Source organism: Uranotaenia lowii, chromosome 2, assembly GCF_029784155.1.
Source record: "Uranotaenia lowii strain MFRU-FL chromosome 2, ASM2978415v1, whole genome shotgun sequence".
Classification (NCBI taxonomy): domain Eukaryota; kingdom Metazoa; phylum Arthropoda; class Insecta; order Diptera; family Culicidae; genus Uranotaenia; species Uranotaenia lowii.
In genome coordinates this window covers 228,326,680-228,351,531 of record NC_073692.1, presented here as the reverse complement: position 1 = coordinate 228,351,531, position 24,852 = coordinate 228,326,680, and the positions used below count along the sequence as shown (strand labels likewise).

General features: G+C 39.9%; 3 protein-coding genes across 4 annotated transcripts; 1 reads left to right on the top strand and 2 right to left on the bottom strand.

The window, feature by feature from the left end:
* Positions 1-2,431: 2,431 nt before the first annotated feature.
* Positions 2,432-3,457, bottom strand: LOC129747407 (uncharacterized). The gene is made up of 3 exons (XM_055741617.1): positions 3,273-3,457; positions 2,866-3,204; positions 2,432-2,756 (listed from the first exon to the last, which is right to left on the bottom strand). The coding sequence occupies exons 1-3, from the start codon at positions 3,324-3,326 to the stop codon at positions 2,586-2,588; spliced, it is 564 nt and encodes a 187-aa protein (XP_055597592.1). The 5' UTR covers positions 3,327-3,457; the 3' UTR covers positions 2,432-2,585.
* Positions 3,458-4,900: 1,443 nt separating this feature from the next.
* On the top strand, positions 4,901-6,213 carry LOC129747406 (uncharacterized). The gene is made up of 3 exons (XM_055741616.1): positions 4,901-5,054; positions 5,120-5,458; positions 5,531-6,213. The coding sequence occupies exons 1-3, from the start codon at positions 4,989-4,991 to the stop codon at positions 5,699-5,701; spliced, it is 576 nt and encodes a 191-aa protein (XP_055597591.1). The 5' UTR covers positions 4,901-4,988; the 3' UTR covers positions 5,702-6,213.
* A 404-nt stretch (positions 6,214-6,617) lies between these two features.
* Positions 6,618-24,798, bottom strand: LOC129747399 (dihydrolipoyllysine-residue acetyltransferase component of pyruvate dehydrogenase complex, mitochondrial). Of its 2 annotated transcripts, none has more exons than XM_055741604.1 (7): positions 24,309-24,798; positions 18,549-18,733; positions 17,887-18,285; positions 8,314-8,644; positions 7,942-8,244; positions 7,717-7,876; positions 6,618-7,654 (listed from the first exon to the last, which is right to left on the bottom strand). In XM_055741604.1, exons 1-6 carry the CDS (start codon positions 24,431-24,433, stop codon positions 7,747-7,749), a joined length of 1,473 nt encoding a protein of 490 aa, XP_055597579.1. In that variant the 5' UTR covers positions 24,434-24,798; the 3' UTR covers positions 6,618-7,654; positions 7,717-7,746. The 2 variants fall into 2 exon arrangements, with proteins under 2 accessions (XP_055597579.1, XP_055597578.1); XM_055741603.1 differs by having other exon boundaries at positions 8,314-8,692; positions 24,309-24,795.
* Positions 24,799-24,852: the final 54 nt, after the last annotated feature.

Sequence of the window (24,852 nt, the reverse complement as noted above, 5' to 3'; positions counted from 1 at the left end):
TCCAGTATCACAAACCGTAACACAATGGCTGTACTCAACAATCAGTGCCTGAGAAAGGTTACTGGACTAACGAAATCCACTCCAAGAAACATAATCGTCGCTCTCAGTGGCCAAGAGCCCGTAGCTCTGCGTCAAGAGTTCGTGGCCTGCAAGGAAATATGCAGACATTTTTCTCGAAACAATGTGGTAGCCGATCAGTTAAAAAGTGTTCAGTTACCAGAAGATAGGGATCGCTGGAAAAAGTTCTCGTATTTAGAACAGACGTACTGGACCCATAAAGAAGTCTTCGATCGTATTCAACCCGTTATTCGCTCAGAAATATTGCAACCTGTGGAAATTTTTCCGGAATTGGAAGGGCTATTAACGGCTAAACAAAATACGAACCCGGCAAAGGCAAAACAATTGGCCTTGTTTGTCATGAATGGCAGAAATATTGGAAGAGGGCGGATATTCACGGATGCTTCCAAGGATGGCTTAAAGTGCTCCATAGGCGTGTATTTTGAATCAGCAAAATATCGTCTGTCCATGGCACTGAGTAAAGAAACGAGTATCACTTCGGCGGAACTAATCGCTATTAGAGAGGCCACACGTGTGATTGAAGAAAGATCGTTGGTCCGTTCTGTTATCTATACCGACTCCAAGGCGTCATGTATTATGCTGCAAACGGCTCAGGAATCAAAAGAAGACGAAAAAATTTTGATTGAAATCCTTCGTATCTGTTCCCTATATCAAGTTGCTATACAGTGGATCCCCAGTCACGTTTCTATTAGTGGCAATGAAATAGCAGATGGTCTGGCCAAGCACGGCCTTCATTCGGCTAACATATACGAAAACTACCTTATGTTGAAAGATAGCATGATTTTCTTTAAACGTACCTTGGACGAAAAAACAAAAAGTTGGTACAACTCATATTCTGAGGACAAAGGAAAAATTTTCCATTCCCTCCAACCTGTGTTTTCAAAAACACCTTGGTTCATAGGACAAGAGATGAACGGGCGTGATATTCGTCTCCTAAATCGTTTGATGGCCACTCACGATTTTTCCAAATATTGGTTAGCAAGAATGAAAATTGTAGACGATGCAAACTGTGACAACTGCTCTAAACCAGAAACCGCTAATCATGTTATAATGGAATGTCTCAGGTTCACAGCTTTGAGATCACAGTACGACTTTGATGGCAAATATGCTAATATCCAGGACCTCTTCAAATCAAAAAACATCACGCTCTACAAGCAAATCGCAGATTTTGTACGCAAAGCAAATATCGACCTTTAATCCGTAAAATTAATGGAAACAGGGCATATAGTCTTTGCCACTGGCCCTTCCCCCCCTTGGACTGCGGCCCAAACAGCAGGCGGTCCAGCAGTAGAAAGAAGAAGAAGAAGAAGAATTGTATATATACACGAAGAAAAATCCAAGCTGTTTAACAAAATGTGATAAAAATGGTGTCAATTTTGAAAGAAATTGAAACTTCAATCATATTTTTCAACTTAACACAACTGGGACAAAAGGTTACAAGTATAACGGTTACTGTTATTAAAATCAACCAATTAAATGTGAAACATGCAACACAATGAATCGTTGAAATTTGCACCAAATTCTGAATTTTAGAGCTTTTATTCGATTGAGTTGATTTTTTAAGGCCCATTTACACTTCTCGTGAAAGCGAACGTGAAAAATTTTATTTCGTCAATAACCCACGCAATAACGCAAGTTCAGAAAGAATTAAAACTGCTTAAAAATGCCTCCACTTTCACTAGTGGCTAAGAATCGAATGACTTATTTCGAATAGATTGAGCGATCAACGCTCTTTCTTATACTGTACATAATCTTCAGACACAATTCAGTTCGCATAATTCGTTTTATATAAAAAAAAACTAGGATACTAACCGACGAAGGGGAAAATTTTATGTTGGAAACGGCCGTGGCCAAGGCCCCCCAAATCCCGGACACTTCTAAAACTCTATCTGTGCCTTCCACTCCATAGTAGTTAGCCCGTGCTGATCATCCAAAATTGGGTTTGTGATGATTAATGCTTCTAAATAAATTCTACCCGCTCATTTTGACCATCTTTCATTTCCGTCTATGAAATTTTTCAAAATCTTGAGATGTTCTTACTAAAAAGGACATACCTTTTCACCAATGAGGCCGAATATCAAATCCTAATCTGAATCGGAAATCTGAATCTACAATCTGAATCTAAAATCTGAATCTGAAACCTGAATCTGAATCCACCTATAGGGATGAGTCATCCAACAGGATGAAAATCCAAGAAAAAAATGAATCTGAATTTAAAATCTGAAACTGCAATTTGAGTCTCAGAGGAAATCAGAGCTAGGTTTGAATCAGATTCAAATCTTTTTCAAAATTTATTTTTGGAAGAAAAAAAATAAAAAAGTTTCTTTCGTTTTCCCAAAAAAAAAAATGGTAATGTATTGCAAATGCGCCCTTCTAAACAAAATGGCGTTTTAATGTGTGGCTACATCAATGTTCGTGTTCGTTAAAGAATAATCTTAAATCATAGCGTTTCATGAGATCGTTATATACAATCAGTATAGGATTTCCATTGCTCAAGATTTGCTTCGTTAATCAATAACGTCAAAATCCATCTCGCAGCATCCTTTCATATTGATGATGGCTCTGTCGGTGTTGGGCACGTGGAACAACATCCGAACCCGATACGATCCCTTGCCCATGTCGATGTATTTGTCCAGGTAGCTCAACTTCAGGATGGCCGTGTCCAGGTTGAATTTACCCTGTGAGAAAAAAACACAGAAGTCGTTAAACAAAATTTTAAAGACTATACGAAGTTTAAAAAAGTATCGCTAATTTTGATTTTTTTTTGCAAGTTGTAGAAATTACAACCTCCAAACGTCCACATCGATCTCCATTGCTCATGGCATTGGCCATCATGAACCAGGGACCAGATTCGTCCGAATGGAAGCGATCACAGTGCATCGGTTCTATGAATTCCTGCGGATTGTCCGAACAAATTCCAACGGTTCCCAGAGGGCACTGGAAGCTGGTCAGGATCAGCTCGAAAGCATCATCATTGCTGCTAGCATGAATGTTGTACTCCACGTGCATCGCACTACACACGCCATCTTCATCACGATCGTACTGCACGTTACTGATCGAAACCGAGGCCTTTTCGTACTCCAGATCAATATCCCGGCAGTTTGTGAACATGGTCAGATTGCTACGCTGTCGAATCAGAAAAAATCACTTAAACCTTGAGGATTTTTTAATTTATCACTTAAAAATATTTTTACCAAAGCGTTAGCAAACTCAAGAAAAACGTAAAACGCCAAAATTTGTAGCTTCATGATGATCGCGACTTCAACTTACAATTCCAATCTCGAAAGTAGGACAGACTTTTATACCCACTGGACCTCATCGATCGATCAACTGCAAAAGCTATCACTAAATTGAAACATTAACTAATGATATGCTTCTGCAAGACGATGAGTTGATCGAGTACCAATATTATCCACCAGTATGATGATAGGCTTTCGACTGATATGTGTCAGCACGCCCATTTCTGACAGTATGGCAAAATGAAAAATCCGGTAGATGATTTGCATATTGATGTTCGACGTTAATGAAGATGTATTTTTATGATCGAATGGAAAAAAATGCATACGATAACCTTTGAAACAGCATTCATGAACTTAAGTAAACAATGAGCAAGTGTATGATTCTGGAGAAATCTATGAATCGCACTTACAATTCAAAATTAAGCGTGCTTATTCGAAGTGACTTATGCCCTTGAAATTTCAAAAGGTGTAAATTGGATTCCAGGTTTTTTGCAACTAAAGTTTTTTTCGAATATCAATAAGTTAGTAATTTAATTTAAGTAGGTATGTTCATCGACACGTGCGGCGAGATAAAATGGTAAAGGTAGAAGAATTTGTAAAGGAATGAAGAACATGCGGATAGGCAAGCATCAGATGAGCTTTTTGATAAACACATTCCCACAGCAGGCCAGTTGGATTGTGTACTGTGAATACACAATCGCTTATCAATAAGATCTTTCTGAATGATTCAAGAAAACAAACTTAAGATTCAGAATGAAGATTAAGAATTAAAATTAAAATTTCAGATTCAGATCTCAAATTCAGATTTTAGATTCATAATACATATTCAGTATTCAAATATCTTATTACGATTTCAGAATCAAATTTCAAGTTAAATCTTACGATTCAGATTTAAGATTCAGGTTTCAGATTCAGATCCGGATCTCAGATTCAATTTCAGATTCGTGTTTTAGATTCAGATTTCAGATTCAGGTTCAGGATTTTAAGGGTTTCAGATATCGATTCAGGTTTCAGATTTCAGATTCCGATTACTGTTTTAGATATGTGAATTCAGAATTGAAGTTGAGATTTTAGATTCAGAATCAAATTGCAAATTCAGATTTTAGATATCAGGTTAATTAAAATTCAAGTTCAGATTTAATTTCCTAACTCTGTTTCCAAATTGCAGATTCAGATTTCGTAAATTACAGGTGTGGATTTCGCACTCAGATTCCTGTTTCAAATTTCAAAATCAGGTTTCAGATTCGATTTTTACTTTTATCATTCAATTCTACACTCAAATGGAAAAAAATCAGACTTCAAGGGTAATTGCCCTTAGTCATTAAAATACGACGTCTTCCTTAAACGAATCAGACCTAAATGTGTTCTTCTTTCCAAATCTTTCACCTTTTACTTACATCGAAAACCAATAGGTATTGAATTCTCTTCAAATTTAGTGCTTCTACTTATAGACAAAATGTGAACTCAGCTTATGCCGAAAGGAAATCGTTTATGACATTTCCGTCTGTTTTCTGTTGTCTTGCTCAAAATATAGGTACGACAGATCGACTTACCGGAATGCCTCTGATATGGAGTTCCGTTAAATTTGTCACGCATGACAATCACAAAAAATGCTTTCCGTATCGATTTGATATATAAAGCATAGTTTGTCGTTAAGAATTATTCTCAGAAATGGGTTTAAAAATTTCGGTTTTTGTTTTCGTGCTGATTGGCTATCTGCAACTCGCATATGGATTGGTAATATTTTGTGAAAAGTATTTTCAACATTTTTTTAACTAAGTGAAAACTTGAACAAATTGCAGCGCACAAATTTGACCATGTTCGGCAACTGCCGGGATATGGATCTGGCTTACGAGAAGGCACCGGTTTCTATAAGTAAGGTATCGTACGATCGGGATCCGGATGGCGTCTGTAACACCATGCATGTGGAGTACGACATCCGAGAGAGCAGCGAAGATGAACATTTTGAGCTGGTACTGACCAGCTATCAGTGTCCGCTGGGGGTCACGGAACTGTGCAAGGATAATCCGCAGGAGTTCGTTGAATCAATGCACTGTGATCGGTTGCATTCGGACGATTCCGGACCGTGGCACATGCTGACTAGTGCTATGACAAATGGCGATCGTTGTGGAAGGGTGCAGGTAATGGCAACTATTTGAGAATTACTTGAGAAGATTTGAATTTTTGATTATTCGTTACGATTTTCTACATAGGGTCACTTCAATATCGATGCAGCTGTACTGAAGATAAAATATCTGGACAAATATATCGAAATGGGTAAAGGTTCGTACCGGGTTAGAATGCTGTTTCACGTGGCAAACACCGATATGAGCACCAAGAACATGAAAGGATGCTGTGAAATGGACTTCGATGTTATCGATTAAAGTGGTACCTTCAAGTGGTTATGAATAGAAATAGTTGATGGTGGATTTTGGTGAATTGTTCCTTCCTGTAAAAATTATTAAATATACACTATGGTTTATGAGAAGCAAAAAATCAGAATATTTTAACAAATCAAGCGAGAGTTTTCAAAAGGACGTATGTAACATCAGACAAAATCTGAGAAAAAGGAGGGACAAAATTATGTTAATATAAATAAATGCTATTTAAAGCTGTTTGATCTAGAATCAAGTTTTATCATGGCAGCTGTAGGAAAAACAATAATGTTTTAATTATAGGTTTGAGCATACTGGATTTTTTGCTGTTTCCTAGTGAATTTGTTAAAAAAAATATTTTACACCGTATTGTTGAGTTTTTTTTCACATACGCCATAATGATTCGTCGTTGTGACAGTTTAATATTTACATACACCCTTTATGATTCGTCGCTTGGACAAATTGTTTTCATTATGCGTCAAATCAGATACGTCGGTTTTTTCACATCATTGCAGATGCGTCAGTTTTAAAATAATAATTATTTTAAAACTGACGCATCTGCAATGATGTGAAAAAACCGACGTATCTGATTTGACGCATACGACGGTTTGCTGCGATCCTATCTGCTGTGTGTGCGATATTATTTGTTTTGACAGATGCGTCGTTTTACCAAAAAGAGGTGTAAAGAAGAATTTCGAAAACACTGAGAAAAGATGACATAGGTCGTTTGTATATTTTTTTAGCTAACGGCATATTATTTTTTTTTTGTACAAACAGTTAATTCATACAGAAGAAAATAAAATTTACTATACCGTGCAAACAGTAACTCAATTTGTTTACTTTTGCGACATACGTCCTTTTGAAAACTCACGCTTGAAATATGGAATATGTTCGAATATGTTTTACGACATAAAACCCATATTGCTGCCGGTTGATCAATCGACTGTTTTTTTTATTTCCTATGTATGGAAAATGTTTCTCTCTAACAGCACAGGTCCTAACTGATGAATTCATATCCTCAATCCTGTCGTTTACCGTTCCAAAAAAGCGTGACAATTGGCTAGTGATAGTAGTACGGATATTTTCTTCCCTTTTTTGTTTTGACATAATAGATGTTTCCAAATTTTAGCTTAAGATTGAAGATTCATAGTTGATTTTCAATGCTCCGAAAAGATATAAAACGTGCAAATTTATTTCCATAATTTTCAACTGCCATTCTATCTCTGCACGTGATCACAAACTTGAAATCAAAGTGGAACCCAATAAATAACCATGTATAAAACGATACTAAAAAGCTGTGAGAACTATTGTCTACCAGCAGCATGCTGCCGTATGCACATTCATATTTCTGCAATCTAATCCCCCATTTTGTTCAAAACATTTTTTTAATCAGTGTTAAATTTTCCTCTTCTATTGATTAAACAAATTTTAAAGATTCTTTTTTAGGCGGTTTCGATTTCCAAACACGGAAGGCGATTCCTTAAAAGTTATATCCCTCATCCCTGATACATTTGTAAATGGTGCTTTGAATCACCTACCTTGACGACGTTATGCTGGATTTTGAATTTCGATTACGCTGTTCAGTTTCCCGGTCCGGTCTCGTTTGTACGTGTTGAGTGTGTGTATTATTTCTACTACTTAATTAATTAAAGATGACTATTGGTTGTGTGATACCTTAAACATTCACTTGGCAGACTGTAGTTCTTGCGACTTGGTAGGATGGACGACATTTGGGTTTTCTGCAAACGAAAACTGGTGCCTTTGGAAAATGTTCGATTCTCTCTTGGAGTCGGTGACGAAACACTCTGTACAATTAAAAGACACCCGGCGATTGCATGCAATGCGGTCAGAGCATAGCTCTTCAAGGTCACTCCGGGGGAAGATTGGGCATTCGGATGGTCGAGTGGCGGAGAGAGGTGGTTCAGTGGTACTTCGTAGTTGAAAATAAGGCATGGGAATTTTCTGCAAGGGTAGAGCTTGTTAAAACATCTAAAATTATGTTATTTAAAACACATCAAAATTACCGTCGTGTTGATGAGTTCGAAGGAAAGCATTTACAGCAGCATGGCATGAGGGTCTTCTAGGAACTGACGGAAATACTGTAACCAGCGAGCACCAACAGCTCCGTCCACCGTGCGATGATCACAACTGAGAGTTACTGAAACGTAGTCGCTTTCTTTCCATCTAAAATCAAGAAAAAGTATCCATTAACTATTGATATTCTTCATATTCGTATCTTCGACACCTACCCCTGTTCAGATTCCTTGCAAGGTACGATACGCTTCTGGGTGCCACCGATGGCCAGAATACAGCTCTGCGGGGGATTGATGATGGCGCAGAAGTGCGTCACTCCGAACATACCGAGGTTCGATACGCTAAAGGTGCCTCCCTGGAACTCCTGAGGCTGTAGCTTTCCGTCGCGAGCCTTTGCTGCCAGAGCCTTGACATTCTTGGAGATATCAACGAGACCCTTGCGGTCAGCACTGAACACAATTGGCGTAATCAAACCGCGGTCTGTCGAAACCGCTACCGAAACGTCAACAGCGTCGAACCTGAAGGGGAAATTCAAGTTAAGCAACAATGCTAAAGCTTAATCAGGTAAATGACAAAAAGTAGCTTACTGCCTGATAACGGTATCCAACCAGGCCGAGTTGGCTTCCGGGACCTTCTTGCAGGCCATGGCAGCCGCCTTGATGACGAAGTCGTTGATCGACAGCTTGACGCCCTCCTTTTCCAGCGATTTGTTGAATTTGGCGCGCAGTTTGTTGATCTGGTCCATGTTTACGTCCACGGTCAGGTAGTAGTGCGGAATGGTGGTCTTCGATTCAAGCAGCCGCTTAGCGATCACACCGCGGATGTTCGACACGGGAATATCCACGTAGGCGGCACCGGCCGGAATGCTGGGCGCCCCCGGGGCCGATACATGGCCGGCTGGAGCGGCCGCCTGCAGACCTGCAAGGTCTTTAGACGTTAACGAGCCATACAAACCGGAGCCTCTACCTAGGAAGCAGGAGAGTACAACGAGTTGAAAGCTTAACGCACATTCATATGAACACTACGGCACAAGGTGAGGTATTGAATATTAATTGATGGATATGACTATGAGTAAGTAGAGATGTTAATGATTTTGAGAAAGATGGTTGAATAGCTTAAGGATTAGAAAAACGTATTTTGGTTAGAAAAAATCAAATGGTTGGTGATTAAAAATTTTAAAGACATAAATAGCCATGAAACGGCATTACAATGTTTTCACTAAAAATTTTTAGTAAGAAGCACCTTCGGAGCGGTGCTATGGAAGGTTAACAGACCCGAAACAGAGTCGAGCCGAGATCCATTGGGAGTTGTCACGCCTGAATATGGTGTTGAAAAATGTTTCCGACCATCAGACCGGAGCCACAGAAGGTTGTCGGACCGAACAATTGACTCGTCGTAAGAAGCAAAGGAAAGTCTTCGGGTCAGTAATTACTATAAGGTCATCGAGATGGGATTTGTTTAGAGTTCGGAGAGATCGTAAACCACTGAAAGATTGTCGAGCAGGTGGGAGATCAATGAACCGGTAATATGGAAGGTCATCGCCAAATTTATTGGAGAATTGTCGAGCAGAGAAGCCAGAGACTGAGAGGTCTTCAAGCCTGAAACCAGTGCAGTGGAAGATCGTTGGACCAAAATTTAATGGAAAGTATTCAGGTCGCAGAACACAAGAAAGCCATCGAAAGCAAGGTTGTCGTCGAGAAAACCGAAAGAAGGTGGTCGTTGAGCGAGCTAGCGGTCCGGTGGATATTAAAACGTTCACGTTAAATAACTGCTATCCCACCTTACAAAGGTGTCACCAAATGATCATGAGAACTAAAAATTTGCAACAATATTGCTCTAGAGTCAACCATTTATTGTGAATTTAAATAAAAATTTAAGAAACATCGCTGGTGAACTGGCAACAAAACACAGACTTCCGACAATCTAGTACTTCACTTTTCTTTGTCGGAAGTCGAACTTCCGAAGTGTAGCGGATCAATCGTTTCAAATGTTCTCTTAAAATCCAGAAACACAGCAATTGTGTAGCTACCATTTTCAATATTGATCTTCCAGTTGCGAAGTATCAAATTCACAGCAGATTCTGTTGAATGTTGTTTCCTAAATCCAGACTGCTCTGCAATAAGTAATTCTTGGGACTCAATTAATTTTAAAAAAAAACTGTTTTTTACTGTAAATTCTAGAACTTTTGCTTGGATTTTCAACATGTTTATATTTAGGACGGAATGACGTTTCCTTTCGTGCATTTTCCTGTTTTTTAGAAGGAACTACAGTTAAACACTTCAACGTGCCAGGTACTATTCCTGTTTGAAGACTTGTGTTTATAGCATCTCGTAACGGACTCGCTAGTACAGATAAAGAATCTTTAAAATCTCTTAAGGAAGTATTTTCAATACTCGCCGTGGGTTTCATACTGTTCACTATTTCAAAGAACTTTTGGCTATTTAATGGCTCAATAGTGCTAAAATCTTCGGCGTTGTAATTTATCTGATTCAAGAAGCCATTGGAGCTTGCTGGAATACTGTCATGAATTTTCATGACACTATCGATAAAGAAGTCATTAAACTTCTCTGCAATTTCAAATTCAGCTGTGATTTCAACACCGCGAAACGAGATCGGGTCTGATTTGGCGCCACTTGTATTCATTAATCGTTTTATCGACATCCATAATAACTTTCCATTAGTTTTGTTAGTGTTTGACGAACACTTTTCCGCTTTAATAGTGCATTAGAACTTTTTTTTTTTAAATAATAGATCGAAACGTCTTATTAGCTCATTAAAGTCTGCTCATCTAAGGGTTGGCAAACCTGCCTCAAGAAGTTTTTTTCAAGAGAGTTCAACTGCCAGGATCGTTATTCCCTAAAACCTCAAGAAGTTGACGTAATTTGTTGCTTTTAAACCGACTCCAGTCATTAACTATTAACGCGCCAGCACTTAATTTTAATTCGGAAGTCCGGACTTCCTACTTCCGTCAAAGAGAAGTGAAGTACTAGATTGTCGGAAGTCTGTGTTTTGTTGCCAGTTCAACAGCGACGTTTCTATTTTTTTTAAATTCATAATATTTTATTGTTTTGGATATGACAGCTTTAGGACCTAACCTAACCTAAAATATTTATTATCTCATGATCTGATACGCGATAATCTGGAATGATAGTCGCTTCAGCTCTGCCCACATTTGTGAAAACCAAGTCTATTCTAGTACTACTGGAAACCGTTATACGAGTGTCTGCAGTGACAATTTGTCGAAACCCATATGCCTCCATAATATTGCGGTTACTGGGAAAATTTCTAATCGAGCGACGGTAGCCTTCCGTGCGGTAGGCTAGCCGGAGCAGTAAACACAGTTAAAAAATTCACTCTTACTCACTAATTTCATTGAAAAGTTAAGAAGTAAATTCTTGAATCAATCTTCAAATCATTATTTTGCAAGGGAGGACAAAACATGAAGTCATCGGAATGAAATATTATTATTCTTAGTATTCATTGAGATTGAATTAATTACGAGCGTTAAAATCCCAGACAAAACAAAAAATATTGAACACTATTGAAAACACATTTTTCCATAGCCTGAGAATTAACGAATTTGGCATTACGAAGATTTTTGATGCGATAAATGCGTCTTTGATACTTTATATGCTGGTCGAATTCAATTATGCTGTCGTTAAAATGTAACAAATCGTATATGAGAAGTTAAAAAAAGGAGTTGTGTACGGATAATGATCTATTATAGGAAATAATACCATTCGCATCGCAAAAACTTGGACTGCACACTCATAACTGCGAAACTTGTGCGATCTGTCAAATCAGTATAAAATCTGTCGGTTTTCTACACGCTAACCGCTTTTCAGTTAAACTTTATACGGATAACTCCGACTGCAAAACATAGCACGAAATCCAACATTCAATGAATGATCGCTACCGTGTCGTCGAACTCTAAACTTATTTAAACAACTACAGCTTTTTTTTTCGTGAATTTGTCCGCTGATTGACCCCATCGCAAACAGTTTTTTTTATTATTCATTTTTCCGTGATTTTGACTGCTGATTGACCAAGCTCAAGGCAAACACAATTTTTTGTTTTATAAACAATAGATAATCCGATAATAATATTTGGTATACATGTTTGTTTGACAACTTTTTATTAAATCATCTTTAAATGTTTTCCGCTTGTTCATCCGATTTAATTTCAGTCGATAAATAATCCTTATGTACACAGCAAAAAATTTCTAAAAGTATACGGAATCTAAAACACGAGTAGTCTAATTTTTTACAAGTGTAAATCAAAGACGATGTAATTTCCAACTCCTTTTGATGTAATTTTAGTCTTTTTTCAAAAAGTGAATAGAAATACATTGTTTTGCTATAATTTTACATTCCGTGATGTAAAAATCAAACGGTCAATGAATTTTATATCACAAACAGTGTAAAATTGTATGTTTGATTTAAAATTAAATGAAAATGTGCAACTTGTGTGGCGCGCGTCAGATACAAAGTAAACAAGTAAGAAAATTATTCGAAAACGAGTCGTAGGCGTAGCTCTAGCATTTCCATAATCCTTCAAAAGCTGGTAGGTTCAAAATAATGTCATATTGAAAAAAGAATGCTGTTGGAATTAATCAATTTTCTCTCCATTGCAGCAAGATCAGAATTTTCGCAGTGGCAGTGATTTTTCGGAGAAATTTCCGTCAGGCGGAGGTGACGCGGACCGAAAAATAATGGTGTTCTGGGACGAATCGAGGATCCTGGTGACGGCCATCTGTTCAACATCACCGTGCTGGGAATCATCGGATGAAACAAAAATACCAGGCTGACGCTGTGCGTGAAGGTGTATATCTTTTAGGTTTTTTTGGAAATATATGCGAAATTAAAATTTTACAAGCAGCGTATTCATTCATAGACAACAGCAAAACCTGAATATTTAGCAAAGATTTCTAATATTTACGAGAATAAATCTTAAAATATACATCCCCGTCTATTTTTACGCGACGGCTTTCGTCGTCCGATTTCGTGCATTGTTTTCGATCTAAATTTACACGCCTCAAAAATTACATTCTTGAAAAAAATACACCGTGATAGAATTTTACATCAAAATCGATGTTCCGTTTTCGTGCATCGTTTTCGGTCTAAAATTACACGAATTTTTCTTGCTGTGTAGAACATGCTCATTTTTTTCTTGAATACTGTAATTTTTTTTACAGTGGTACCCTACGGGAGCCCAAATCAGCTATCGCAGAAATAGAAAAAAAGAGTGGATCAGCAATATGTTTCAAGTTTCGGCACTCTGCTTCTTTATTGAAATTTATATTAAAATCGATTTCATCTTCAACTGTTTCATTAAGCCAGTGATTCTCAAGAATATCCAGGTAGCGAAGATTGCTTTCGCTCGGTGAATGATAAATTGTTGAGATTTGTCCAATCGAAGCAATCGATGGGACAAATAACAACATACACATAATTAATAAACTTTTAACGAATAGTCACCGTTGATTATAATTTTTATGCTAGTTTTAATGGCATTGCGGTGAACGTTACGACGAAAATTCTTCTATAGAAGAATTACAGACTGAAAATTAAATGACGGATAGATAAAGCAGATGCTTAGTAGGAGAAAATTTACAGATGTTGAAAATGAGCCAAGAGCATATTTTATGGAAAGCTTCAAAGGTGCGTTCTAGACCCTTTGTCCCACATCAGTTGAATGGCTGAGAGAAGTAATAGCGAGAGGCGCAATTACGTTCACCCATACATCCAACCCGATTCCATAAAATATGCTCTTGGCTCATTTTCAACATCTGTAAATTTTCTCCTACTAAGCATCTGCTTTATCTATCCGTCATTTAATTTTCAGTCTGTAATTCTTCTATAAAAGAATTTTCGTCGTAACGTTCACCGCAATGCCATTAAAACTAGCATAAAAATTATAATCAACGGTGACTATTCGTTAAAAGAATAAAAATCTTTTGGCTTTGGGGGGTTTAAATAAGGGGTAAATATTTCAAAAAATACAGTTCATAAAATAAAAAAGTTGTCAAAAGTATATAGGGACGCTTACGGTACTTGCGTGAAAACAATAAGCAGCGCTGCCGATAAAAAAAAACGGAATCCGAAAAACAACACATCGCTTGAACTGGTTCAGCAATAGGAAAGCTTCACCAGAGCCATGCGGTCTAGACTTTTTGTCCGATTGGGAAGCACGTGCTTTACCAATCCATCGGGTTGGATGTATGGGTGAACGTAATTGCGCCTCTCGCTATTACTTCTCTCAGCCATTCAACTGATGTGGGACAAAGGGTCTAGAACGCACCTTTGAAGCTTTCCATAAAATATGCTCTTGGCTCATTTTCAACATCTGTAAATTTTCTCCTACTAAGCATCTGCTTTATCTATCCGTCATTTAATTTTCAGTCTGTAATTCTTTTATAAAAGAATTTTCGTCGTAACGTTCACCGCAATGCCATTAAAACTAGCATACAAAATAATTAATAAACAAGTATTCTATGTAACCATAGAAATTGTTTAGTATATAAGGTAGCGAAATTAGTTAAATAAAGTGTTCCAGTATCTATCCTCAAGTAGTAAAGTCTCTCCTTTCGACTGCCCAAGTGCTACATCAACAGGTTATGGGCCCAGCACTAGTGGAAAGGAGGAGAAGCGGAATCAACAGAAGACAGTCATCCAGCCAGGAAGCCGATGGAAGGACAACGAGCCGAAGTCAAGGGAAATCAACGAGCCGGGAACCGTGCAAGGTTGTAGGACCAGGAGCCATCTGGAAGGTCTTCGGACCGGGAAGCCAGGTGGAGGTCGACAAGCCAGGAAAAACGGTGGTCGTCGGACAGGTGCCAAGGGAGGTCGTTGGGCCGAATCCATTGCGAGCTGACGGAAATCCATAGGAAGGTCGGCGAGCCGGGAGCCAGAGGTGGTCGTCGTGCCATTGGTGAGGCGTCGGGCCAATAGAAGAGCGTCGAGCCGGAACCAAACAAGGTCATGGGACCGGAGCCACTGGGAGGTCGTCGAACCGCTGCCATGGAAGGTTGTAGGGCTGGAACCACGAATGCGGTCGTCGGGCCAGATTCACTGGTAGGTCGTCGTACCGAAAACCATGGAAGGTTGGCGGGCCGGTATCATGGAACGTCGTCAAGTCAGGAGTACTTACGAGCAGGATACCACGGAAGGTCGCCGAGCCGGTGCCATGGAAGGTCGTCGGACTGGAAAGCCAAGTGGAGGTCGTCGGGCTGGAACCACTGGAAGGCGCAGGCCTCAGGAAAGGTGTCGAGATGGAAGAGAAGCTTCGAGCCACATGATGAGAGCTGAGACCAGAGCCATGGAAGGTCGTCGGGCCAGAGCCATTGGGAGGTCATCATGCCAGATCCCGGTGGAGGTCGTCGAACTGGAGTCATGGAAGGTCATCGAGTTGCAACAGGGGCGAGAGCATGTTCCGGTGCGTGCGTTGAAGAGAAGTAGCCCCATCTTCAGGAGAAGCCGCCGGAGGCAGTTAAAAGACTGCGAATGTGTATGTTGAGGAGGAGTGTTGGGATTTGTCCAATCGAAGCAATCGATGGGACAAATAACAACATACACATAATTAATAAACAAGTATTCTATGTAACCATAGAAACTGTTTAGTATATAAGGTAGCGAAATTAGTTAAATAAAGTATTCCAATTTCTACCCTCGAGCAGTAAAGTCTCTCCTTTCCACTGCCCAAGTGCTGACACAACATAAATTCCTCTTATGACTATTTGTTTTTTTTTTCATCATTCAGTTTTGCTGCCAGAATCCTATTCATTTCTATGTTAGCATTAAGTGTCGATTTGGTTTTGTAAATGTTCCGAACAAACACTGAGACTCCTCCAGTATGCCTTGAATGAGAGAAAAAATGTATCGTAGTGTAACCACTTATGTTCAAAGAATTTGAATTTGAGTCTGCAGTCAAGTGAGTTTCAACTAAAACTGCAACAGCAGAAGTTCCGGAGAACGTCACACGGATCGAGGTTGAAGGTGTATATTTTATAACGCCATCAACAAGTCAACTAATCAACTAATGATAAAAAACAAGTCGGCTCTTGAACTTGCCAACGCCGTGAGACTTAACGTATTCACCCTCCAGACTCGACTCAGAGATCACACCTTCGAACTCCACGTCTCGAGACGGACCATAGAGCTGATACTCAAAGTTGAAAAAATTGCTTCCGTTTGCGGAAGTCCGGACTTCCGACTTGCGAAAGAGACAAAGAAAAGTGAAGTACTAGATTATCGGAAGTCCGTGTTTTGTTGCCAGTTCACCAGCGACGTTTCTTAAAATTTTATTTAGATGGACAGTAAAATGAAAGCGAGAACAATGTGTTCAGTCTATCTATACCTATAAAAAGCAATTTCTGTACGTTTGTTTGTCCTCTATAGGCTCAGCCGTCTTAAGAGCTAGAGAGCTGAAATTTGGCATGGATGCCCAGTAGGACCAGGAATGATGAAAAAATGTTTTCAGATTTTCGGATGACCTCTTTTGAAAGGGGGTCGTTTGTATAAGACAAATATTGTCTTAGCTACTGCAGTGAGGGGCAAAATAAAGTGTCTAATTTTTTTATAATTCCTTTTATATTTCCGGTTAAAATTCAACAAAAAACCCATCGTAGTCATTTTTAAAATATTGTTTATTATTTTCTTTTCAATTTTTGATAATGTTGCGCAGGTAAAAAAGAAAGTTTTTCTGATAGAAAAAAAAACAGTTAATATTCCAAAAAATAATGGGCAAAATAAAGTGTCCAACTCAAATTACAATATAATATCGATAAGTTTCTATCGCAAGGCCCCTCGAATTTGTTTGTTTTGTGTATTGGAATTGGGTCTGCTAAAAAAAATAAAGCTTGCTCTTTACTCTTACACAGATTTCCATAAGAATGACAGCTAATCGGAGAGAAATTGGAGTGAAGGCTATTGCTTTCTCTGTTTAATACATGAGAAATCGTATACCGGGATTGCGAGCGTGCCCATCGCCAACTTCGACGTTTCATAAACAACTGGCTTGGCTCTGGAATATTCAAACAGGTGTCTGTCTATACATTCAAAAAAGTTGTAAAATTTGGAGAACGCATAAAATTCTGGTTCCATTCCGTTGTCCATCCGGAAACTGGTTGTTCGTGATGTCAATAACGGTCAAACGCACCGGGAAGTGGCCAAGCACTACGCAATCAGCAAGACAGCGGTATCAAAAAACATGAAGAAGATGAAAACGTTTATATCGGTGGTGGATAGCCCGGGAAGAGGACGGAAGCCCAAAACAGATGCCAGAACTGACAAGAAAATCATTCTTGAGGTGAAGAAAAACCCAAAGATTACGATCCGGCAGATACAGGAAGAGCTCCAACTTTTGGTATCGTGTCGTACTGTCCGACGGCGTATCCATGCGAAGGAGTAACATAGCAAGATCGCAGTGAGAAGGCCTTTCATCAGCCAGGATAACAAAGCTAAGCGGCTTAAGTTCGCCAAGGAACACGCCGAAAAATCGCTCGAATACTGGAAAACATTGTTGTGAACTAACGAATCCAAATTCGAGCTATTCAACCGGAACAAGTGGGATCGTGTGTGGCGAAGTCGGGTGAGAAGCTCCAAGACCGCCATATTCAAGGAACAGTCAAGCACGGAGGAGGTAACGTGATGGTGTGGGGGTGCTTTTCTTGGGGTAGGGTGGGCAGTTTGGTAAAAATTGACGGAATCATGCGGGAAAACCTCGAGGTATCCGTATCCCTCATCAAGACGGGCCTCGAAGAGCGCTTCGTTTTCCAGCAGTATAACGATCCGAAGCATACGGCCAAACTGACGAAGTCATTTTCCGCATCAAACCAGTTGAAGGGCCCTCACAAAGTCCTGATCTGAGCCCCATCGAAAATCTGTGGGCCATCATCGATGCTCGGATTGATAAGACTGGTGTGACAAATTAAAATACTTATTTTGATGCCCTGGAGCGTGCGTGGGAAGAACTCGACCCACAACACTTGCACAACCTTGTTGAACGTATGCCGAAACGCTTGCAGGAGGTGTTGAAGGCTGAAGGAGGCCATACCCATTATTAAATCGTTCTTGTTTGCCTTCAGTTTGATTTTTCCTCATAAGTAATGGTTATGATTTTCAAACTCAACGATGATTGTAAAAAATCCAATAAAAACATACCCTCCAGTCGAAGCTTCTGTTGTTCGGCCAGCTTCTTAGCCATTGGGCTAGCATAAACACGAGGTCCTCGCTGCTCCACAGCCGTCATTTGGGTTGGTGCAGATGGTGCTGGTGGTGGAGGGGCAGCTGCAACCGGCGGTGGTGTAGCTACTGGAGGAGCGGCAGCCGGAGCTGGTGCAGCTGGAGCCGGGGCTGGTTTGGCTGCAGCGGGTGCACCGGTGTCTTTGTAATCCTTGAAGGCCGCCACGTCGCCCTCGTTTTCGACGATGATGCACACCAGCTTACCGATGGGGACGTCTTTTTGACCGGCGGGAACCATAATTTTGGCCAGGTAGCCTTCCTCCGGGGTTTCAAAACCCATGGTGGCTTTGTCTGTTTCGATCTCGGCCAGAAGATCGCCTAGAAAGCAAAAAAAAAGTTTGTGAAGGTCATTTCGTGGAACAAGGAAAGTGATGCGATAGGATTGTTCTGACGTAAGAGAGTTTGTGTATTTACAAGTTGATAATCCTTATCATTAGAAACGAGCATTGCAATTTGCCACTGATATGAGATAAGAAAGATCTTGTAAGAAATAAGCGGATGACGATGGCTAAACGTGACCATACATTTAGCTGTAATGCAGGTAGGTAGCTTCAAGTGGGAGCAGTTGATTTGATACTTACCTTCGTTAAGCTTGTCGCCTTCCTTCTTTTCCCAGCTCACGATGGTACCCAACTCCATTGTCGGTGAAAGTGCCGGCAGAAGGACTTTGGTGTGTGCCGGGAAGTTGCTGCAGTAGCCGCGGACGAAATTTACCTGTAGCATTTTTGGCTTGGAGGCGGTAACGCCGGACAATTTTGGCGAACATCTAAAATGAGAATGCATAGTTTTTTAAAAATATTTTCCGAAGGCAGGATTAAAAAATATTCCGAGGAACAATTTTGACGATTCATTGATTGAAAAGTGCGATTTTACACCACTTTTTGTGGTCATACCTAATCTAAAAAAAATCTTCTTTTGTGCAACGTATAGCTTTGCTTTGAACATAAGTTTTTTTTTTTTTTGTAAATTCTTTATTTGAAACGGCTCATACCTTTAGGCTTTAAGGAGCCAAACTCATTTTGTTTGATAACAATTGTGTGCTTATATCTAGTTCACTTTTTTAAGAAAAGATAGAAGATAGATAGGGAAATGTGAAAATAAAAAGAATTATAGACGAAGATCAATAGCTTTTAGGAAAAGATATATTTCGAACATGTAGTCCAAATCTATCACAGCCAGCACATCTCTCACTGGAACATAGGGTGGTTTTCCTCGGGCCCTTAGGGAGTCTATTAAATTCGTTCTAGCGACAAGATGGACCTCGCACGACCAAACAATATGCTCGATGTCATGGTAACCTTTCCCGCAACCACATAGATTGCTGCCAGCAATATCAAAACGATAGAGTACCGCGTCTAAGGAACAATGATTGGACATGAGACGGGAAAATATACGAATAAAATCCCGACTCAAGTTCAATCTATTGAACCATGGTTTAAGGCTTACCTTTGGGATAATCGAGTGGAACCACCGACCCTTGTCATCCTCGTCCCATTTGCGCTGCCAGTTGACAAGAGAGTTTCTTCGCACCAAATAGTAAAATTCGCTGAAGACGATTTCACGTTGATACGTGTCGCCTTCCATCGCTCCCACCTTTGCCAGAGAGTCTGCCTTCTCATTGCCCACTATCGAGCAATGAGAGGGAACCCAAACAAAGGTGATGGTAAAGCGACGTTTTGATAAAGCACTCAAATTATTTCGTATCTTCTCGAGGAAGTACGGCGAGTGCTTTCCCGGTTTTATAGAATGGATTGCTTCAACAGAGCTCAGACTATCCGTTACAATATAGAAGTGTCCATCTGGCCGTGATGCGATACTGTCCAAAGCCCAGTGAATAGCTGCTAACTCCGCTACATATACAGAGCGTGGTGACTGAAGACTGTGAGAGGCGCTATATATTTCGTTGAACACTCCAAATCCTGTTGATTCCTCTATAAGTGATCCATCGGTAAAGTACATTTTATCAGCATCGACGTGTCTATATTTAGCTTCGAAAATTCTTGGAATCAGAAGAGGGCGATGCGAGACCGGGATTCCACGAATTTCCTGCTGCATAGACAAATCAAACTGGACAGAAGAATTGTCGTAGTCTGGGCTACAAACACGAGTTGGAGAATACGAAGAAGGGTTTACCTGCATTGACATGAGGACATAGTATATAGACATAAATCTAGTTCGAAGATTTTGCTCAAGTAACCTTTCAAAATTCACAATCACCAATGGGTTCATGACCTCACACCTGATGAGGAACCGAAGTGATAGTAGATTGTATCGATCTTTCAAAGGAAGTATTCCTGCCAAAACTTCAAGACTCATGTTGTGCGTTGTGGACATACAGCCCAAAGCGATGCGAAGACAACGGTATTGGATACGCTCGAGTTTGATGAGGTGAGTTTTGGCAGCCGACTGGAAACAAAAGCTACCATATTCCATCACTGAAAGAATTGTTGTTCGATACAATTTTAAAAGATCTTCTGGATGGGCTCCCCACCAGGTGCCAGTGATTGATCGGAGAAAATTGATTCTTTGTTGGCATTTTCCTTTCAGATACTCAATATGGGCTCTCCAGGTACATTTGGAATCAAACCAAACCCCAAGATACTTAAAACACCTCGATTGAGTGATCGTCCTACCTAGGAGTTGAAGCTTAGGTTGAGCAGGTCTATGTTTCTTAGAGAAAACAACCATCTCCGTTTTCTGAGAGGAAAACTCAATCCCAAGCCCCAAAGCCCAGGAAGACAATCTGTCTAAAGTATCTTGTAAAGGTCTGTGCAGATGAGACTCGGAAGATCCTGTGACAGACACCACGCCGTCATCTGCAAGTTGTCTTAGAGTGCAGCCTTCAGAGAGACAACTGTCGATGTCACTTACATAAAAGTTGTACAAAAGTGGACTCAAACATGAACCCTGTGGAAGGCCCATGTAGGAGATTCTTCTAACTGCAATATCTCCGTGAGCAAAGTTCAGATGTTTCTCACAAAGCAAGCTGTATAAGATGTTGTTCAATAGAGGAGGCAGACCCCGGGAGTGCAACTTGTCTGACAAAACCTCTATTGAGACTGCATCAAAAGCTCCCTTTATGTCTAGAAACACTGAAGCCATTTGCTCACGTTTTGCGTACGCCATTTGTATCTCTGAAGACAGCAAAGCAAGACAATCGTTTGTTCCTTTGCCCCTTCGAAACCCAAATTGAGTATCTGAAAGGAGACCATTTGTTTCCATCCATTTATCCAATCGGAACAAAATCATTTTCTCCATCAATTTCCGAATACAAGACAACATCGCTATTGGACGGTACGAGTTGGGGTCAGACGCTGGTTTTCCGGGCTTTTGGATAGCAATGACTCTCACTTGTCTCCACTCTTGGGGGACAATGTTGTGCTCCAAAAATTGATTAAATAAATTTAACAAGCGAAATTTTGCGGCATCCGGAAGGTTTTTCAACAAGTTAAACTTGATTTTATCAATTCCCGGAGCTGAATTGTTGCAAGAGAGGAGGGCAAGTGAGAATTCGACCATCGAAAAGCTGGAATCCAGATCGCATCTGTCTAGGGACACATTCCGAACAACTTTTCGGTTCGGTGTGGAATCGGGACAGACTTTTCGTGCAAAGTTGAATATCCATCTATGTGAATGTTCCTCGCTTTCATTTGTTGAAGATCGATTACGCATGTTTCGTGCTACTTTCCACAAGGTATTCAAGGACGTTTCTCGTGATAACCCTTCTACGAATGTACGCCAATGTGCTAGTTTTTTCCCTTTAATCAATTTTTTGAATTGATTTTCAAGGGACAGATATGCTTGGAAAAGATCGAGGGTTCCATGTTTTCTAAAATCTTTGAATGCTTTTGATTTGTCCTTATAAAGCTTGGAGCACTGGTTGTCCCACCATGGGTTAGGAGGTCTTCGACGTACAGATGAATTTGGGATGGGTTTCGTTTGAGCACAGACTGCGCTTTCATGTATCAAACAAGCTAGGAAGTTATACTCTTCCAAAGGAGGAAGAACATTCATAGAATTGATGGCTGTTGTAATCGTGTCCGCATATTTTTTCCAGTCGATGTGTCTTGTAAGGTCATATGCCATATTTGTTTGATTCGAAGTGCTGGCCCCATTGGTGATTGTAATTTTGATTGGTAAGTGGTCACTACCATTGGGATCAGAGATTACCTTCCACTGGCAATCCAATGATAGTGAATTTGAGCAGAGTGAGAGGTCAATTGCACTTGGTCTTGCAGGAGGTTTAGGTACTCGTGTTTTTTCACCCGTGTTCAAAATTGTTAAATTGAAAATGTCACAAATGTCATAAATAAGAGTAGAACGACTATCGTCAATTTGTTCTCCCCAGACAGTTCCATGTGAATTGAAGTCACCCAGGATCAACCTTGGCTCAGGAAGTACTGAGCACAGGTCCTCTAGGTGACTTCGATCCACTGCAACTCTATGAGGCCAGTACAAACTGACAACGCATAAGTCCTTACCTCTTATAGTTGTATGACATGCAACAGCTTCAATTCCTCCTGATAAAGGGAGGTGGATTCTAAAAAAGGAGTGGCGCTTATTGATCCCCAAAAGCACCCCTCCATAAGAATCGTTGCGATCCAGACGGATAATGTTAAAATCGTGGAAGGAGATGTTTGATTCGGAAGAAAGCCATGTTTCAGAAAGGGCAAAAATATCGCAACTAGTTTCATGAAGAAGAAATTTGAACGGATCCAGTTTAGGGATAATACTACGACAATTCCACTGTAACACAGTGATATCTCCGACCTCTCGGCGTAAATTAGCCATCGAGAGAGATAAACACTGAAATGAGGGGCCAAGTTTGCATCAATTGCTTTAAAAATGTCTTCACAATAGGAAGCATTGAGAGTACAATGCTTCTGATTGATTCTGATACGTTGAAGAACTTGAAAACTCCATCCAAGATATCCGACAACTTAAAAAGTCCCGTTTGGGAAGTTGATTCAGGTGAAACTACGTTGGGATTGAAGGTATTAGATGTTCCCGCTACTTCGGGTTTATTTTGAGGTGTAAAACACATTCGGAATCCAGGAGGAGATGGTTTTTCTTTCTGTACAGTTGGCGCTTTTTGTCTTTCGACGACTGGAGGGTTCAACGTGACTATTTTTTTGGGGATTCTGGTGTTCTTAGGAGCTGGTTTTGGACGTTTCCGGGAATTAGCAGTAAACACAACTGGAAGTTCTTCGTCGGCTGTGTCCGTGTCTACATTGTCAACTGGCAATACAGCAAAAATAGAACATAAGTTTATTTGAACACTAAGTGATATTTTAGCATTCCGTAGTTGATGAACAGACATTTTTCCGAAGAATGTTTTTTCGGATTTTTTTTCTCAAACTTAGAATAACGGAAAATTGAAGTTTTCCAGTTGAAAATTGTCTGAGAAACATATAATAGTTAATATGATATAATCGAAGGACTCTACACGGTAGGTGTAGAATAACTATTTAAAAAAGTTTCAGAACGACTCAAGACTCAACACATTGGTCATGATCATCAGCTTTCGATTTTGTTGGTCGTTTAGTGTTTCTGGCATTACATACAATATCAAAAACAAACCAGAATGTTTTTATTTATTTGTAATGTTGTTATTGATGTGCATTGCATATTTATAAAGTAGACTTCCTTCAGTTTCCTCAAATGATAACGGTAACTGTTGCTAGTATGATGAGTTCTCTCAATCAATAAGTTGAAAATTATTGTTCTATTAATTTTACGAATTCTATATAAGCGTTACCTAAATGAAATATTGTCAAAATTTCAATTTCAATAATGTTTAATACTTCTGTTCAATGAATTATTGGATATTTGAAAGCTATCTCTCAGCTACCAAACATCATATTCAACGAATATGCTTTGATAAAGGATGGCAACGTAATCAAAACTGCGTCTAGCTGACGAGCTTCGAATCAATACTTTTTTCTCCTTTCAACTACGAATTGCTGATTCTCTATCAAACATTATTATTCGCTGTTGAGAGCCAATGACCGCTAATTCGCGAATACGTCCAACTACGTAATTAACAGTGACGTTGAATAGTTGACTTCCAATGGCAAATTGCCTCTTATCTATGACTATCCTGTATCTTAATACCGTATAGTGATTACACAACTCTAACCTAAACATCTGCTACATTACGATTTTGAGAAAGGCTGAAAGCTGGCTTTTCGTTATTTCAAAATACTCCATTGTGGAACAATTTTTATCTTCCCCGATGCTTCCAGATCCGAATCTTCTCATATTTGATTTTGTTTATTACATAATCATAGCCGCGAGTGTTTTATCCTCAAAAGGAAAATATTCCAGCAGAGACGACTTACTTTTGTAGTTGGCTCTGCTTCCGTACGGCTTCACAGGTTAGTGCCCGGTTGGTCGTTCGACGAAGCACATTCCGGGTGCCCTGGAGCAGCAGCTTTTCGTTCCTTAACGCTATGTTTCGCAGCATATTCCCTTCCGAGTATGAATCCGACCTTCAGCAGAGATCACACAAGACAAACTGCGACCGACCGGCTCTGTGTTTAATTTTCTCCAACACTTGAGATCTGAGGAAGCCTTTTTCGATGTGTGTGGGTCACTGGGGTGTTATTTTGTTCCGGATTTCGGACCCTCTGATTCGATCCGTTTTGCACCAAACGAAAGAAAATATCAACACACTAAAGCTATCCGCGACGACCGAACACCGGATACGACCTTCCTGCGACGTTTGATAGGTCAATCTGACGTCGACCACCGAGAGAAACTTGCGAACGATTATTCACCGATACAGAAGCAGAACAGGAAAGTTTGCCACTGTTTTGCGAAAAAAAATCTCCGCCACTTGATGTGTGGGTGTGTTTTTCTAGTTTTTCTCGCGTGAAGTTTTGC

Bases quoted from the DNA above. Each gene is read 5' to 3' on its own strand.
- LOC129747407 (XM_055741617.1), bottom strand. From the start codon at position 3,326: ATGAAGCTACAAATTTTGGCGTTTTACGTTTTTCTTGAGTTTGCTAAC. The intron at 3,205-3,272 runs GTAAAAATATTT...CTGATTCGACAG, and splicing joins TTGAGTTTGCTAACGCTTTG to CGTAGCAATCTGACCATGTT. The intron at 2,757-2,865 runs GTTGTAATTTCT...TTTTTCTCACAG, and splicing joins ATCGATGTGGACGTTTGGAG to GGTAAATTCAACCTGGACAC.
- LOC129747399 (XM_055741603.1), bottom strand. From the start codon at position 24,433: ATGCTGCGAAACATAGCGTTAAGGAACGAAAAGCTGCTGCTCCAGGGC. The intron at 8,693-17,886 runs GTATGTTTTTAT...CCTGCTTCCTAG, and splicing joins ACAGAAGCTTCGACTGGAGG to GTAGAGGCTCCGGTTTGTAT. The intron at 8,245-8,313 runs GTAAGCTACTTT...TTTCCCCTTCAG, and splicing joins TTGGATACCGTTATCAGGCA to GTTCGACGCTGTTGACGTTT.
- LOC129747406 (XM_055741616.1), top strand. From the start codon at position 4,989: ATGGGTTTAAAAATTTCGGTTTTTGTTTTCGTGCTGATTGGCTATCTG. The intron at 5,055-5,119 runs GTAATATTTTGT...AACAAATTGCAG, and splicing joins TGCAACTCGCATATGGATTG to CGCACAAATTTGACCATGTT. The intron at 5,459-5,530 runs GTAATGGCAACT...TTTTCTACATAG, and splicing joins ATCGTTGTGGAAGGGTGCAG to GGTCACTTCAATATCGATGC.